Source organism: Petaurus breviceps, unplaced genomic scaffold (assembly GCF_028583685.1).
Source record: "Petaurus breviceps papuanus isolate PSGF00001 unplaced genomic scaffold, PetGlider_PUasm1.0 173, whole genome shotgun sequence".
Taxonomy (NCBI): domain Eukaryota; kingdom Metazoa; phylum Chordata; class Mammalia; order Diprotodontia; family Petauridae; genus Petaurus; species Petaurus breviceps.
This window is the reverse complement of record NW_027185759.1, coordinates 11,299,601-11,315,028: the sequence shown is the minus strand read 5'-3', so window position 1 is coordinate 11,315,028 and position 15,428 is coordinate 11,299,601. Positions and strand designations below refer to the sequence as shown.

Genomic DNA, 15,428 nt, shown 5'->3' with positions numbered 1-15,428 from the left:
GATAGATAGATAGATAGATAGATAGATAGATAGATAGATAGATAGATGATAGAAAGAAAGATAGATGATAGACAGACAGACAGACAGATAGATAGACAGACAGACAGAAGCATTTATTAAGTGCTTACCATATGCCAAGCCCTGTGCTAAGTCCTGGAGATGCAAATATAAGCAAGTCAGAAAGCCCCAGCCCTCAAAGAGCTTGTTTGAATCAAGGAAGATGTTCACTAAAGGGCAGCTCTAAGGATGGATCATGGACAGTGGCCCAGTGTGAGGGCAGGAAGGACATGGGCGCCTCCTTCCTGGTGAGAGAAGGGGAAAGCTCAGGGGCAGATCTCATCATGAGGGAATGCTTCCTCCCTGTGGGAGTCCTCAGTGCCTGGCTGACCACCACAGAAAGGGTGGGCGTCACTGCCCTCCCAGTGCATTGTGGGGACAGAATGAGTCATTTGTGATGAGCAGGCAGGGATGTGCTTGATCTCTGTCTCATGACATTATGTCACCCTCCCCCCACGCCTCATCACACACACTCACACACCAGGGGTCATGTCCCCACACCCCATCACACACACACATACACACCAGGGGTCATCTCCTCACACCCCATCCTACATAGAAACACCAGGGGTCATCTCCCCACACCCCATCACACACGCACGTACACGCGCGCACACACACACACACACACACACACACGCATGCACACGCCTCCTCTCATCTGAACTTCCCTGTTCCTCCCAAGGGCAGACATCCTTCGTTCTCCCTGTCATCTCTGTTCTCAGCACTCGTCAGCCTTGTCTCCTCACTTTTCCCCACCTACCCTGTGTAGCCACTTAATCTCCAAATCTCATTCTTTCTACCTCCACGCTCTCTCTTATATTCCTTATCACACATCCCAGTTCAGGGGCACATCACTAAACTATTGCAATAACTTCTTAATTGGTTTTCCCACCTCCTGTCTCTTCCTAAAGGCATCTTCCTAGAGAGTAGGTCTGACCGTTCCCCTATTCAATAAATTTCAGTAGATTCCCAATGCCTCTGGAGCAAATATACTTTTGCCTTTATCTGATCCCCCTTTTTTTTTTGGAGGGGGAAGGTAGGGCAATTGGGGTTAAGTAATTTGCCCAAGGTCACACAGCTAGTAAATGTATCAAGTGTCTGAGACTAGATTTGAAATCAGGTCCTCCTGACTCCAGGGCCAGTGGTCTATTCACTGTGCCACCTAGCTGCCCCATCTGATCCTTTTTAAACTGCTATTTTGTTACCTTTTTATAATATACATATATTTATATAATCATTAGTATTAGTATGAAATTTAAAAATATGTACATCTACACACATGGGCATTTTGCTAAAAAACAAAAAGTTAAAGTAAAGCGTCCAGCTTTTGCTGTTTCTGCCCTCGTGGTGCCCAGCAAGTCCTGTTGTCTTGCTTCCCACCTTCCAGCATGAAGGCACCACTGTCATCAATTCCAGCTTTTGGATTCTGTTACAGGAAGCCCCTGTCACCGAGAAGCCCCGAAGCATTGACCCCAGGGATGCCTGGATGCTCTTTGTCAGACAGTCCAACAAAGGGGTCAATGGAAAGAAAAGGAACACTGGGAAATCCAAAAAGTATAAGGTGAGCGTGGAGAGCCCATGGGCTTCAGCTGGAGGACTGAATTCTGGCACCGCCACTTTCTGTGGGACCAGCAGGAAGTCACTTAATTTGTCTTGGCCATCAGTCAGTCAACAAGGATTTATTATGTGTGTGCTATATGCCAGGAACTGTATTACCTGCTGGGAATCCAAATAGAGTACAGAGAAAGACAGCTCTCCCCCTCAGGCAGCCGACATTCTACACAACCCCTGCTTCCCAGCTGGCCAGCTGTAGGCAGTCCTTTGGCTTAGTGCTGCCAACTAGGCCTATCTATAAAATGGGGATAACAACCATCACCCCCCTACAGAAGGTTGTCCCGAAAACCCTGGAGTACGACAAGTGGGATTTCTAACCTGGGGCTCGAGGATAAAGTTCAGGGGTCCATGAATGTGGGTGGGGGAAAGAACCCTATATCTCAGTGCCAGAGGGTGGGCGCCTTTAAGACTGATTGGGAGACGTTATCAGGAGACAGATATCAGCTCCATTTAAAGAAGTTCCTAACAATTAGAACTATTCAACAATGGTGTGAAGTCTTGAGAGATGGTGAGTCCCCCATCACTGGAGAGATTCAAGCGGAGGTTGGGTAAACACTTGTTCGAGATGTTGTAGAGGGGGCTTATGGCCCAGGCGAGGGCTTAGACATAACAATCCCAGAAGGCCTTTTCAATTCCAAGGTTCTATGATGGGCCATAAAAATTGATTTCCAAAAAGCAAGAGGGAGAGATTTATCTGAATGGGAACCACGCATAAAAGGACAAAATAAAGAAAACCCCCAGATCTGGTTGGTTTTTCCAATTTGTTTGAGCCCTTGAACCTTATCAATAGAGTGAATTTCTTTATGTATTCTTTCCCTTCAGGCAAGTCCCTCCCAGACTGTAGCTTTTGTAGAAATTGTCTGGAGACCTGGACATGCCATGGCCTTGGGTGCCCAGATTCCTGATGTCTGCCTTCTTGGGGCTGTTCCTGGGAGAAGCAGATTGTCCCATGGTTCTGGCTGTCCTTCCATCCCTTCCCATCATATTTTAGGTTGACTAGCATTCTTGCAGGCATCACTGAGGAGGCTGGCACGGGGTGGAGGAGAGGGTTCTCTTGGTGCTGGGCTCTGTATCTAATGAGAATGTTTCCCTCTCCTCCAATAGGCCAGTCATGTCCCACTCTTTGTGGCCAAAGTCACCATGAAGCATCATGGGAAGGAATAAGGGGAGGCTAAACCCTAGCTCCGAACTGAGTACAAGTGAGGGCAGAAGCTGGTTCACTTTGTCCTTCTTGCCCCATCACTGAGAACAGTTTGGACTGCACACACTGGGGCTATAGCTGGGACACTGGCATAAGGAATTCCTGACAAGGAAGCTCCCTCTGCCAGCACACAGTGGCCATTGCAACTGCAATCTGTAGCCGTAGATGGCAGCCCGGGACTTGGCACAGAGAAGATATTTCATAAGGATTTGTTGGTTTGCAATGAACTGAGTCCAACAGCAGGATTTATGAAAGCTCTTGTCTTGCTGGCACTGGCCCTTGAGTTTTCTCCTTGTCATTTGTCTTTCAGCTTGGACTCCCAGGGCCTCCTGGACCCCCTGGCCCTCAGGGCCCCCCAGGGCCTTTCATCCCACCTGAGGATTTATTGAAGGAATTTCAGCTGCTGCTGAAAGGTATGGGGATCAAATGTGTGTGTGTGGGGTGTCATCAGGGGATTGACTTCCTGAAGGTGTTGAAGAGAGAAACTGAGGTCCAGCAGTGGGCATGATGGAGTCCATTGACCTTGCTAGGTCAAGTGATTTGTCTAAGCTCACACAGGTAGTAAATGGCAGAAGCAGGACTAGAACTCAGGTCCTCTCGAAACACTGAGATCGTTCCAATATACCGGGTAGCCTCAATGTCAGTCAGTCAATATGCATTAAGGGCCCCTTGTGTACCAGGTACTGTGCTGGGTACTGGGGATACAAGAAAAGGCAAAGACATTTCCTGCCCTCAAGGAGCTTACAATCTAAGGGGGGGAGTGGTGGAGGGGTTCAAAGTGGGGAGCACAGGATCAGGAGTAGAATTTGAACTTGGATCTTCCTGAGTCCAAGGCCAGCATTGCATGCACCACAGTAAGCTTTTGTAAGGGTAAAAGAATGTGAGACTTGGAGTTGGAGGATCTGGATTCGAATTCTGTTTTTACCACTTTCTACTTGCGTGACCTCAGCCAAGCCCGAACCTCAGCTTCCTAATCTGTTGAATGAGGGATTTGGACCAGATGATCCTTAATGACTATTTTAACTCTAAAAGGATGATCCTACTATCCTGCCAGTGTTTCTGGACCTCATCTGTAATGGGATTAGTTTAAATGAGCTGTCTGATCTCTTCCAACTTTAAAGCCCATGATCTTTTGTCTCTCTGACTCCTATTTCCTGCTGACAAGTAACCCCAGCCTTGCCTGGTCTTTCTCTGGGGTCCCTTTAGCTTCTCTGGCCAATCAGAGCCCATGACCCTTACATCTTCCTCCCACCTCCTGTTCCCCCTCACTCTTCCCTTCTAAGTCTCCTCCCAAGCCTTCCTTCCATTATCCTTCTCTCTCACCCACTCCCTTGGCAAAGAGTTGGTTCCCATGTAACAGTATATCTCACTTCCTTCAATGAAACCAACTCTGCCGCAGATTGTAACAGGCGAGAGTTACAAAAAGAAAGTTTTCTCCATTAGCCGCTGCAGCTGTAGGTCCAAAGACCTTGAGAGTTGCAGCTAGAGGCATCCCATAAGATAAGCTACTCTGGGAAAACCTTCTCCCGTGTGAGTCCCACACTCCCACCAGAGGCCACTTGTACCAAAGATGAGAGGGGGAGGTTGGGCATGGAGGCGGGCAGAGGCAGGAGGAGGCTTTTGATCCAGGCTCTTCCAGCACCCAGGGCATGGCATGCCTCCATGATGCACCCGCAAGGGCAAGGGATGGTTGTACGCATAAGCCAAATAGGCAGCTGGCTCCATCTTATAATGTCAGGAAGTAGGGGTAGTCCTCATGGCACAGGTTGTCTTCCAGCATTGGCTGGAAGCTTAGCTCTGCTTGGCCCAGAGAACAGAGCTAGGAGTGATGGGGTGAAAGTCACAGAGAGACTGAAAGTAGGGGCTGCCTTTGGAGGTCTTCAAGCAATGCCTGGATGACTACTTTGGGGAATATTGTAGGAGGACTTCTCTTAAGGGGGTGGTTTGCCCAAGGGCAGCTAGGTGGCACAATGGATAGAGTGCTGGGACTGGAGTCTTGAGTTCAAATTTGGCCTCAGACACTAGCAAGTCACTTCACCCTGTTTTCCTCAGTTTCCTTATCTGTAAAATAAGGTGGAGAAGGAAAAAACACATTGGTGTGGTGCTCAAGAATCTGGTGGGGTTCCCTGTTGCCTCTTGGATAAAATACAAGCTTCTTGGCCATTAAAAACCCTTTACATTCTGTCTCTAGTCGACCTTCCAGTCTTCTTACGTATCACCCTCCTTCGTGCAGCCTCCATTCCAGCCACACTGACTTTCCCACTGCTGTCTGCACACAACAATCCATCCCCTGCCTTTGTGGCTTTGCCAAGGCTGTGTCCACTGCCTGACATGCCCTCCCCTCCTTCCTTCCCTCCGCTTTGTAGAATCCCTGCCTTGATTCAGAGTCTACACCAAGTGTGGCCTCCCACAGCAAATCTATTCCGATCCCCCATGTGGCCTCCACACTGGAAATCGCTTTGTACCTACTCTGAATTGCCTTGTCTGAGCACACATTGAGTGCAGCTCCTTTGGGCTGGGCTGGTTCCTTCTGCTGTCTTACAATGCTGCCTGGTCTATCAAAGGGGCTTCATTCATGGAGTGAATAAATAAATGAATGAGTGAGTGAGTGGGTGAGTGAGAGAGGGAGTTCCTTCCTGCCATGACATTTCATGTTTACTAAGGCCCCAGAGCATCATGCCCTGGTGGCTGGTTCTCCAGACTCATATAAGGCATCCTTAACTCAGGTGCCCCCTCCTCCATGCAGTCTTCCCCTACAAACAACTCATCCTTTTCCTTGCAGCAGAAGCACTGTTGGTCAATGCTTTGCTGACCTTTCATCACCGTAGCTGCCAGGCCTTCACACTCACTAGACTGGCATTCCCAAATAATGGGGGTGGGGAAAGGTTTGGCCCCAAACCTGTCTGTGTTAAGTAATCCTTGAGCTAATCAGATACTGCAAAATGAAAACGCACAACCTGCCAGCTGTTCCAAATCAGTACCAAGAATTCCAGTGTTTATAAATAAATGTATTCTTGTGGGCTAATGTGACCACTTTGCCATTAGGAGGGATGTGGAGTGGTTGGGTTGGGACCATGATAATGGAGTGACTTGACACAGGACTTTATCAGAAGGTAAACTGAAGGAACTGTGTGTGTTCAACCCAGAGAAGACTGGGTGGGGGGAGGGGACACTTGATAGTTTTCTTCTAGTATTTGAAGGCTCTGAAGTGAAAGAAGCTTCGGGTGGTTCTGTCTGGGCCCAAAGAGCAGAACCTGGAGCACTGGTTGAATTACTAAGAGGTAGATTTAGGTTGGGAGTTAAGAAAAGAAAAACCATGAAGTTTCTACTGATAACAGCCACCCCCAAGGGGAATGGACATTCTGAAGAAGTGATTGGCTGGCCCCTGTCAATGAGGATCGCCAAGCTAAACAGGAGTGTTTCCTCATTGGAGATGTTCTAGAGAGAATTCTTGCTCAGGGAGGGGGTCCTCCCACAGTGCAGTGGGAATGGAGCCCAAGGAAAGCCCAGGCAAGACTGGGCTTTGTCAGCAGGAAGCAACAGCTGCTTTGGACATGGGAGGTTCCCACAAAGGTTTCAGAGTTGGAAGAGATCTTATGGGTCATCTTTGTGTTGAAAGTTATTGGATATACTAGGAAGAAAGTGTGTGTGTGTGTGTGTGTGTGTGTGTGTGTGTGAGTGTGTGTGTGTGTGTGTGTGTGTGAGAGAGAGAGAGAGAGAGAGAGAGAGAGAGAGAGAGAGAGAGAGATTGAGAGACTGAGAGACTGAGAGAAAATAGAGAGACACACAGAGAGAATCAAGTTTAGACTCAGGCTATCATTTCATACAGAGACAAAAATAGCTCAGTAAAAATAACGCCAGAGGAAATAGCTTGTTTGGACTGACAGCCTATAACTAATGCCACCCAAATAGGACAAGCTAAAATAATTCCACTATGCGTGATAGTGAGAGTCTAGATTTCTGTCTGAGACTCTGAACTAAGAGCGAGGACATCTCAGTTCATTTCCTGCCTGTCACTGATGCCCCCTCCAGTGATTCACTCTTCTTTTCTGGCAGAGTGACTGGGCACATGGAAGGGTGTCATACTCCACAGGGTGACTGGGTCTGCATCCATATCTGTGGCCGTGTGGGTGTTCATGTCCATGTGGGTGTGTGGGGGCAGAGAAGTAGAGGGATGATTTGTATGGCTGCCATATGCTTGCTCAACACTCGTTAAGGTAGGATTTGTTTTGGAGATTTCTGTTTCTTTATTAAGGGAACTTCATGCTTAGCCCTTAGAGAAGGATTTCAGGTTCTGTTCCCAGGGGCTAGTGAGCACTCCTTAGACCTTGTCATATTATACCTCAATTTCCCCATCTGTTATATGAAGGGGATTAGCATATTTGATCAAAATGACTGGAAAAACACTTTCCAGTCCCCCCTGGAATCCTGTCATGAAAGAAAGCAAACCTATAATACTATGTCATTTTTTTTTTTTTGCTTTTTTCTTTGAGGGTAATTGGGGTTAAGTGAGTTGCCCAAGGTCACATGGCTAGTAAGTGTTTAAGTATCTGAGACCAGTTTTAAACTCAGGTCCCCTGACTCCAGGGCTGGTGCTGTATTCACCGAACCACCTAGCCGCCCCAACTATGTAATTCTTGATGAAGGGTGAGAGTCTTGATGTTGGGGGTGACCTTGGGTCCTTGAGGCCAGGACAGCTGAGTACAAACCCTGGCAGGAACCATCAAGCTGGAGAGGCTTCAGTCACAGGCTCAGCACCTCCGAGGGCCTACTGAGCTCACTCCCAGAGCAGGCACAGGAGAATCCTAAGATCCCAGAGTCCCAGATCTGCAGCCAGATGAGATCTATGATGCCCTCTCACTCAATACGCCCTCTTTATGGAGGAGGAGGATGAGGCCCAGGGAGGTTGAGTTGTCCAAGGTTACACTGGCAGTGACAGATGGGACAAAGGTACAAGGACTCTCAAGGATCCCCACCCTCTCCCCCCCCAGTTACAGACAGGCACTGTCCATGGCAATGATAAAATCATCAATGCTTCCAATATGCAGAGATGGTATTTACCAGGGTCGCTGAATGTCATTCCACCCGCTCCCTGCCCCCAGAATCACATTCAAAAGTCTGCCAACCTACTCCTGCGCTCTCATCTTGGCAGCTGGGCAGCACAGGGAATAGAGTAACAGATTTGGAATGAGGAAATTCTGAGTTCGAATCCTGCCCCCATGCTTCCTAGCTGTGTGACCTCTTGCAGCCTCAGTCCCCTCCTCTGAATCTCTTCTCGCCCAGGAGCTATAATTCTATCCACGTCCTGTTTCCCGGCCCAGACTGGAAGATTTGTGGGCAGGGACAATCCCCGTCATCTCTGTAACCTCCTCATAGCTAGCGAAGGCCCATGCGGTCTTCAGCAGGCTATGACCCAGGAGAAAGCTCGATGAGAACAGGGGCATCCCCTGCCTGAGCAGAGGTCCTTCTGCTCAGCATTCTGAGGCCCTACAGCTCAGCCTGAGCTTTCCTGGATTCAGGCCCCTGAGTGTGAGCCTGGAAGTTCCTGGAGGGCAGGGACTGGTTTTGCTTTTTTTTTTTTTTTTAATCTCCAGGTCTTAGCACACAGTAGATGCTTAATAAATGCATGCTGACTTGGGCAGAGAGAATTCCAGTTCAGGTCCTTGTTCCTGGCCTTCATGCTTACTAATTAACCCCTCTGAGTCTGTTGTGGTCCCTTAGCTGAAGGTTCAGACAACTGAGGAGAGGGGAGAATGGGAAGAGTGGAGAGTCAGAGCTTAGAGCAGGACGATCTGGGTTCAGATCTCACCTTTGACAATTACTGCATATGTGGCCTTCTTGGCCTCAGTTTCCTCAACTGAAAACAGGCCTCTGAGATGGCTTGCAGCTTTAAATCCTTGAACCTGGGGCAGGAATCCTTAACCCCAGCATCCAGGAAAGGGTTTGGAGAACCAGCCATATTCTGAGATAGCTGACTTCCTTTGTATTCCTGCACCTTTTATCTCACCGTTTTAAAAGCTTATGCTGAGAAGGAGTCTGTAGGCCTCCACAGACCCGCCTGCCCTTGGACCTTGTGTGGTCCAGGACACAAAACAGGTGAAAAGCCCTGCTCTAAAGCTTCCTTTTCAGGATGCTTGGGGAAGGCGCCAACCTCAATTGGGAGCATGGCTTTTTCAGCCCTAAGGGGTCAGTATCTGTGCCCCCCCCTCCCTCAGTCCTGCCCCCAGACTGTGCATGATTTGCTCCATGATTTGTGCATGATTTGTGTGATGTGCATGATTTGTGTGCATGATGATGCATGATGTGCATGATTTGCTCCAGTCTTTGCATCGCCTGTAGTTATCTCAGGGCCAGTCCATAGAAGGCACTTACTGAGTTCTGCATCATTCTCTGGGCAGGGGCAGTGAAGCATCGAGAGAAGATGAGCCTGAAGCCTTGTGAGGACTGTGGAGGTGGGGAAGCTGAGGCTGAAGAGGAGGAGAGGGTGGCCGAAGAGGAGGACGTGCTGGCCCTGGTAGCCCGGTCCCTGACAGAGAGCCACAGACCTCACCGAGTGGAGGCTGCCTTTCACTCCCGGCTGCGAAAGAACATGTCCATTGAGCGTCGATCCCTCCAGGAGCTGCAACAATATTACCTGGTGAGTAGGGAGGACCCTGCTGACCCAGCCTTTCAGTTCTGGGGCCCCTGGGTCCATTCTGGGCTCTTAGCCCAGAGCAGCAGTGAGAAGACCCCTGTAGGGAACAGACTTCCCCATCTGCTCTTCACAAATGACCTCCACAGAGTAAGATATGGACCCCAGGCTTTAAGAGGCCCATTTTTACAGATGAGGAGATGGGGTCTCAGAGAGGTTCAGAAATCTGCCTATAGTCACACAGCTCCTGACTGTTGGGGGTGGGATTTTAATTCAGTCTCTGTTGTCCTAAAGCCCACTGCAGAGACACAGCAAGTGAGCATTGAGCCTGACAAAGGCCAGGGCCTGGGAAGTACCTGCCCACCTCTTCAAGAGCAGCTGGCCCCCAGTGCCCCTGATGCCACCTTAGGTCCCCAGACAACACAGCTTCCCATGCTTTTAAAGACTAGAAGAGGCTCACATCAGGAGATAGCAGCTTGGATTTTTTTTTCCCCCAGCCTGGAAAAGAGGGATCTTTTCACCGAGGTCTGGGGCTGAATCTCACCAGTGGCCAGTACACGGCCCCCATCACTGGACTCTACACCTTTGCTGCTACCCTCTACATTGGTAAGATCCAGCCCCCTGCTCCAGGAACCTTGGGTCACTCTTGCCTTTAGATGATTGGCAGAGAACAAGCTTGCACCTGAAAAGATGCAAGGTGGTGGAAAGGGGAGAGGTTGGTGAGGAAAACATGGGTTTGAATCCACTTTGGATACTGCACAACTCTGGGCAAGTCTTGATCTTTTGATGTTTCCATTTCCCTATATGTAAATGCAGGGGGGGGGGGGTGTTCCAGGTTCCGGATGGCCTCAAATGAACCCAACGCCATGGTCAGATTCATTCCATTGCCTCAAGGATTCAATTTAACAAACATTTCACCCAGTGCTGTGTGCAAGGAGCTGCCCTTGGTGCTGGGCACACATGGCATACAAAGACGACTGATTTGGTCTTGGCCTCTAGAAAACTTACAATTGAATCGTGGGCAAGTCCATCTCAAGGAGGTGGGGCATGGGGTGTGACTGGGGGGTCAGCCCAGGGCAGGAAGTGGCCATTTACAGCCAGTCTCTGTTCAAATCCTGCCTTTCCTGATCCCCCTCAAAGGGGGATCACTAGCACCTTCCCCTGGAGATTCAAGTTTGTTTGCACTTGGTTTGCCAAGCATCTTCCCTCTTAGAATGTCAGCTCCTTGAGAGCAGGGACGGTTTTAGTCCTTAGCACAGCAACCAGTACATAATAGATGCTTAATAAATGCTTGTCAGCTTGACTTGTTGACCTGAGCAGGACTTTAAAGGGAGAGCAGGATTCCGGGGAAGGCATTCCAGGCAGCCATGACGTCAGATGTAGAATTCTGTTGGGATCTCAGTTTCTTTATCTGTAAAATGAGGTGGTAGTGATGGGAGTTGGAGGTGATTTTCATCTCTTCTAGCTCTAGAACGGAGGTCCGAGAGATTCCAAGGCAGAGTTCATAGGCCCATAGCTTTAGAGTCGAATGGGAGTCCTTCATTTTACACATGAGAAAACTGAGGTTAACAGAATTGGCCAAGGTCACCCATTTAGTGGGTGGTGGAGCTAGGATCCGAGCCTGGGTCCTCTGACTCAAATCTGGTGGTTTTCCCATTGTACTGCATGTCCATCTTAGCCGAGGAAGGGCGCACCAGGCAGCCTCTTTCTCAGAAAAGTAGGAGGCAAGGTCTTAGGTTCTCTGTTCCCTGCCCTAGTCAGACCCCATAAGTCCATTTGTGAAGGGCACAGTCTAGGAAGGACATTGTCAGTGTGGGGTTTGTACAGCAAAGGGAGACCTGGCTGGTCCAGGAATCTGAAAATATGCTACAGAACAGGGACTCTTAACCTGTTATGTGTGTCATGGCCCCCTGAGGCATCAAGCCCCTATGGACCCCTTTCAGAGGAGGCTTTTAAATTAATAAAATATGAAGGATTGCAAAGGGAATCAATTATGTTGAAATAAAGGTGCAATTTTCCCCCATCCATGTTCGTGGATCCCTGGAATTTATCTGTGGCTCCCAGGTTACCAATACTTGCCATAGAGGAATGGATTGAAGGAATGGGGGAAGAGGAAACTCAGAGGAAGCACAATTGGTGCCTTCTAATATTTGAAGGGCTCTCAAATGGTAGAGGGGACATGCAGCTGGATGGTCGTGGGCAAGTCACTTAGCCTTCCTAAGACTCAGTGTTCACCTGTAGAATGTGAAAGTTGAACTAGACAGTATTGCTGGTCCCTCCCAGCTCTAAATGAGGGCCTTCTCCAAGGTTCCAGCTGGTTCTCCACTTGGCCAGCTTTGGGGGGTGACTCTTTCCCCAGGGTTATCCTGTCCTATCTTTGCCCCTCCTCCCCATCCACACAAGCTGATTTCCTCTAGATGTTTCCCTGCTCTCCCTCTGGCCAGGAGTGGGTGGGACCCACCATGACGTTTTCTTCTGTCGATTGGCAGTACACAGTGGGGACCATCAGAAGAAGGGGCAGCCTCGGTCCCGGGACCGCCTGCGGGTGCTGATCTGCATCCAGTCTCTGTGCCAGCGTAACATGTGAGTGTGCAGATGCAGGTACAGCCAGCTGGTCCCATCAGATAGGGCAGCCGTTGGCAGTCAGCTCAGTCATGGTGCCCGGGAAGCGCGGGTCCCAGGGTGGAGATACCAAGGGCTATACTAGCAATAGCAGGGTTTAAGGACAGCTTGCTTGAGGAAAGCTAAGCAGCTCAGACAACAGCCTTGTCCCCTTGGGCGCTAATTGGAGGGTTCCAGCACCCATGTCAGGGGTGCGGAGGTTTGGGGAGTGCAAGGGATAGCAATCCAGCCTCGTGACACAACTTGGTAGACTCTTGTAAGCTCCAATTCATTAATTCCCAATGACAAACACAGCTCTCATTCTAAACTCAGAAGCATTGCAGATTTAAAGTCACAAGAGAACTTAAAAGGCCATTGAGTCCAGAGTGAAAACTGATGCAGAGAGGTTTTGATTTGCTTGGTTCACATAGCTAGTAAGTGCCTAGCTGGATTTGAACCCAGCACCCAGTACAGGGTCCCATCAACCACGCCACACTGCCCCGTAGCAAAGTCTTCTGATAACTGGAGGAACACTTTGAATTTTTAATTAAATTTATACACAAAGTAGTAAATAAAATACAAAGAACATAAAAATGGGGAGAGACCACTCACAACTTGGGGGTGTTAGAAAAGTCTTGGGGTAGGACTTGACACATAACTGGAGCCTGGGAAGAGAATTTGGAGACTGAGCAGAGGAGGGAGGGAATGCAAGACAGAGCTGGGGGTACAGCTTGTGCAGAGATGGTGGTGGAAGATTACCAATAGGAGAAATCGATCACCTGGGCCTGCAGTTCTGCTGTGGGCCCCCAGGCTAGGATCTGGGAGGAAGGGGGATCCCAAGCAGGCACTGACTCCTCTCTGTTTGTTGCTGGCTCACAGATCTCTGGAGGCCATCACTGGCCTGGAGAACAGCAGTGAGCTTTTCACCATCTCTGTGAATGGAATTCTGTACCTACAGGTAAATAATGAGGGCCCTGGGGGGGGGGGGGCCTCCAACAATGAGCTGTTCCTATGAATGCCCTCCCCCACCCCAAGCCCTGCAGATAGAGTGGATCAAAAACAGAAGAGACCTTAGTTATGGACCATCTCCTCCAAACTGTACCTTCCCCCCCCATTTTACAGATGCTCAAACTGAGGCTCCCCAACAGGGAAGGCTCTGAGTCTCCATTTCTTTATCTATACAATGAAGGATAAGGATACACTATCACTGTGGAGGAAGCACTGTGCAAACCCTAACGACGACCCACGGGTTTGGCAGACAGCACTTCCCTCCTCTGTACAAGTGTCATGAGTGGTGACAATGACTAGGGGCCTCCAAGGCCACGGGGTCCTCTGACTGAGGGGAAAGTGAGGCTCAGAAGGGGGGAGCCTGTCCACACCTTCCCTGTCGTGTCTCCCCCTCTTCCCTAAACAATCATGCACATACTTACCTATGCAAATGTTGTGTCTGCCTCGTAGGAAGTAATCAGCTGATAAACATTCATGTATTAAACACCTACTGCATGCCAGGCACTGACAGAGACAAAAACGATTCCGTTCTATCAGGAAGGCATGTTTGCAAATGGGTATTTACACCCGTTTTTTATCACTTGGGTCTGCGGAGTAGGGGAGTGACATGGACAGACCACTTTGGCAGAGGAGAGGAGAATGGTCTGGAGAGTGGAGAGGTGGGGGCCCGGGCCTGGACCATGCTGGTATTCGTGTGGTGCACAGCCAGGTGTGGTGCCGCAGCAGGTGGGCACTGACAAGACCTGGAAGTGATCAGAGGAGTCTCCCAGTCCATCGCTCCTTTTTCTGTATCAGTTTTCACTATTAAACAGAGGCAGAAGGAGCAGTGGGCATGTGGACGGCACAGCCTTACACACACCAGCCAACCTCCTCACTCCTTTTCCTTGTCTCATCTCCCCTTGCAGGCTGGCCAGTATGCCTCTGTCTTCATAGACAATGCCACTGGCTCATCTCTCACCATCCGCAGTGGCTCGGATTTCAGCGCTGTTTTCTTAGGGGTATGAATTCCTTTATCCCTCGAGTGACTCCAGTGTCTTCATCTCCCTCTTTCCATTGTAAACTGGAGTAATAGCAAGAAAGCTTTACTGGGGAAGGAGTCACTCTTTCCAATCTAGGAGCCGCCTAGCCAAAGATCGCCAGACTTTCTGACCTCTCTCCAAGATGGCCGCCCCACCTCATTCCAAAGATGTCCTCTCCAAGATGGTCCATTGGAGACTGAGTGAATGCTTCAAAGAATAGAAAAATGAGTGATCTACAAAGACTTTTCCTCTATGAAAATGAGGTGTTTGTGTAGTATTTGTTACATAAAAAAAAAAATCCTGAATCAACTTACTGGAAACTTAGCATAAGTTTCTGGTTAAACTAGCCCTTCTGACTTCACTATAAATTCCTCGTATTGCCTTAAGAGCTGATAGGTTCTGGCTGTGCTATCTGCTGGACAGCTACCAAATACCTTAAAATTACACTCTTCTCACTTAGCCTCAAAATTTAATAGAGGTAGTTTTGGTTACTGTGGGAGCCAGTGGGGCTCTTCCCCTCAGCAGGCCATACTTGCATTTTTTATCTCAGTTACACCTGTCACCCCACCAGTGAATTCAATTCCTCATGGCCCTGAGGATGAAGGTGAAGTTGATTTGCACAGGGCATCCAGGTGAAGGGAACGGCTACATGGTCACATCACTTGCTGCTTGAGGGAAGGGGAAGAAGCGACATGTCTCTGTGGCTTAGTATCTTGCAAGCTCAGTCAGTCCTCAGGCACACTGGTCCTGCCCAGGGACACCAGCTGCGGGAATGCAGGTCACTGCTAGGCTAGGCCTCAGCACACGCTTGCTCACTGCTTTTCTTCTTCCCTGGGGAGCTCTCCCTCCTCCTTCGGGTCTTAGCTCTGTCTGTGGAATCCATGAAGATGGAGGTGAGCAAGGACTCTGGCTGTGGCCAGCCCCACGGAACAGGCAGGTTATCAGCAGAATGTTAGAATGGCCCATAACTTTGTTAGGCATTTGTGGCAGGGAGGGGTCCCGGTCTGAGGCTGGTTTTCAGGCATCACTCATGTGCAGGAGTTCATGAACCTCATTACCATCTTGCGGAGATGACCAGGACTTCTCTAGATGGGTTTTCCTTCACCAGCAAGTGAAAAGATGGTTTTCCCATCCCCTTTTAAGATGCAGAATCACTGCTGGGAGGTCAGGCTTCTTATACCAATCATATTTGGGTTTAACCGTTAGGGCTCAAACCTGAATACCCAAGATAAAGACTTCCTTCTGATACCAAATTGACCCCGTCTGGCCATTCTTTTGCTTCCTTGTTGGCCAG

At 49.2% G+C, this 15,428-nt stretch overlaps 1 protein-coding gene across 2 annotated transcripts in view; it reads left to right on the top strand.

Annotated features, from left to right (window-relative positions):
- Positions 1-14,443, top strand: part of ERFE (erythroferrone) — a 19,276-nt gene extending 4,833 nt beyond the window's left edge. The window contains exons 3-9 of one of the 2 annotated variants that reach the window (XM_069083410.1): positions 1,496-1,621; positions 3,186-3,288; positions 9,274-9,512; positions 10,004-10,112; positions 11,996-12,089; positions 12,987-13,065; positions 14,021-14,443. In XM_069083410.1, the coding sequence (XP_068939511.1) occupies positions 1,496-1,621; positions 3,186-3,288; positions 9,274-9,512; positions 10,004-10,112; positions 11,996-12,089; positions 12,987-13,065; positions 14,021-14,119 (849 nt within the window). In that variant the 3' untranslated portion in view covers positions 14,120-14,443. The remainder of the gene's footprint in view (positions 1-1,495; positions 1,622-3,185; positions 3,289-9,273; positions 9,513-10,003; positions 10,113-11,995; positions 12,090-12,986; positions 13,066-14,020) is intronic. The other variant, XM_069083411.1, reaches the window with a different exon arrangement.
- The last annotated feature ends 985 nt before the right edge of the window (positions 14,444-15,428 follow it).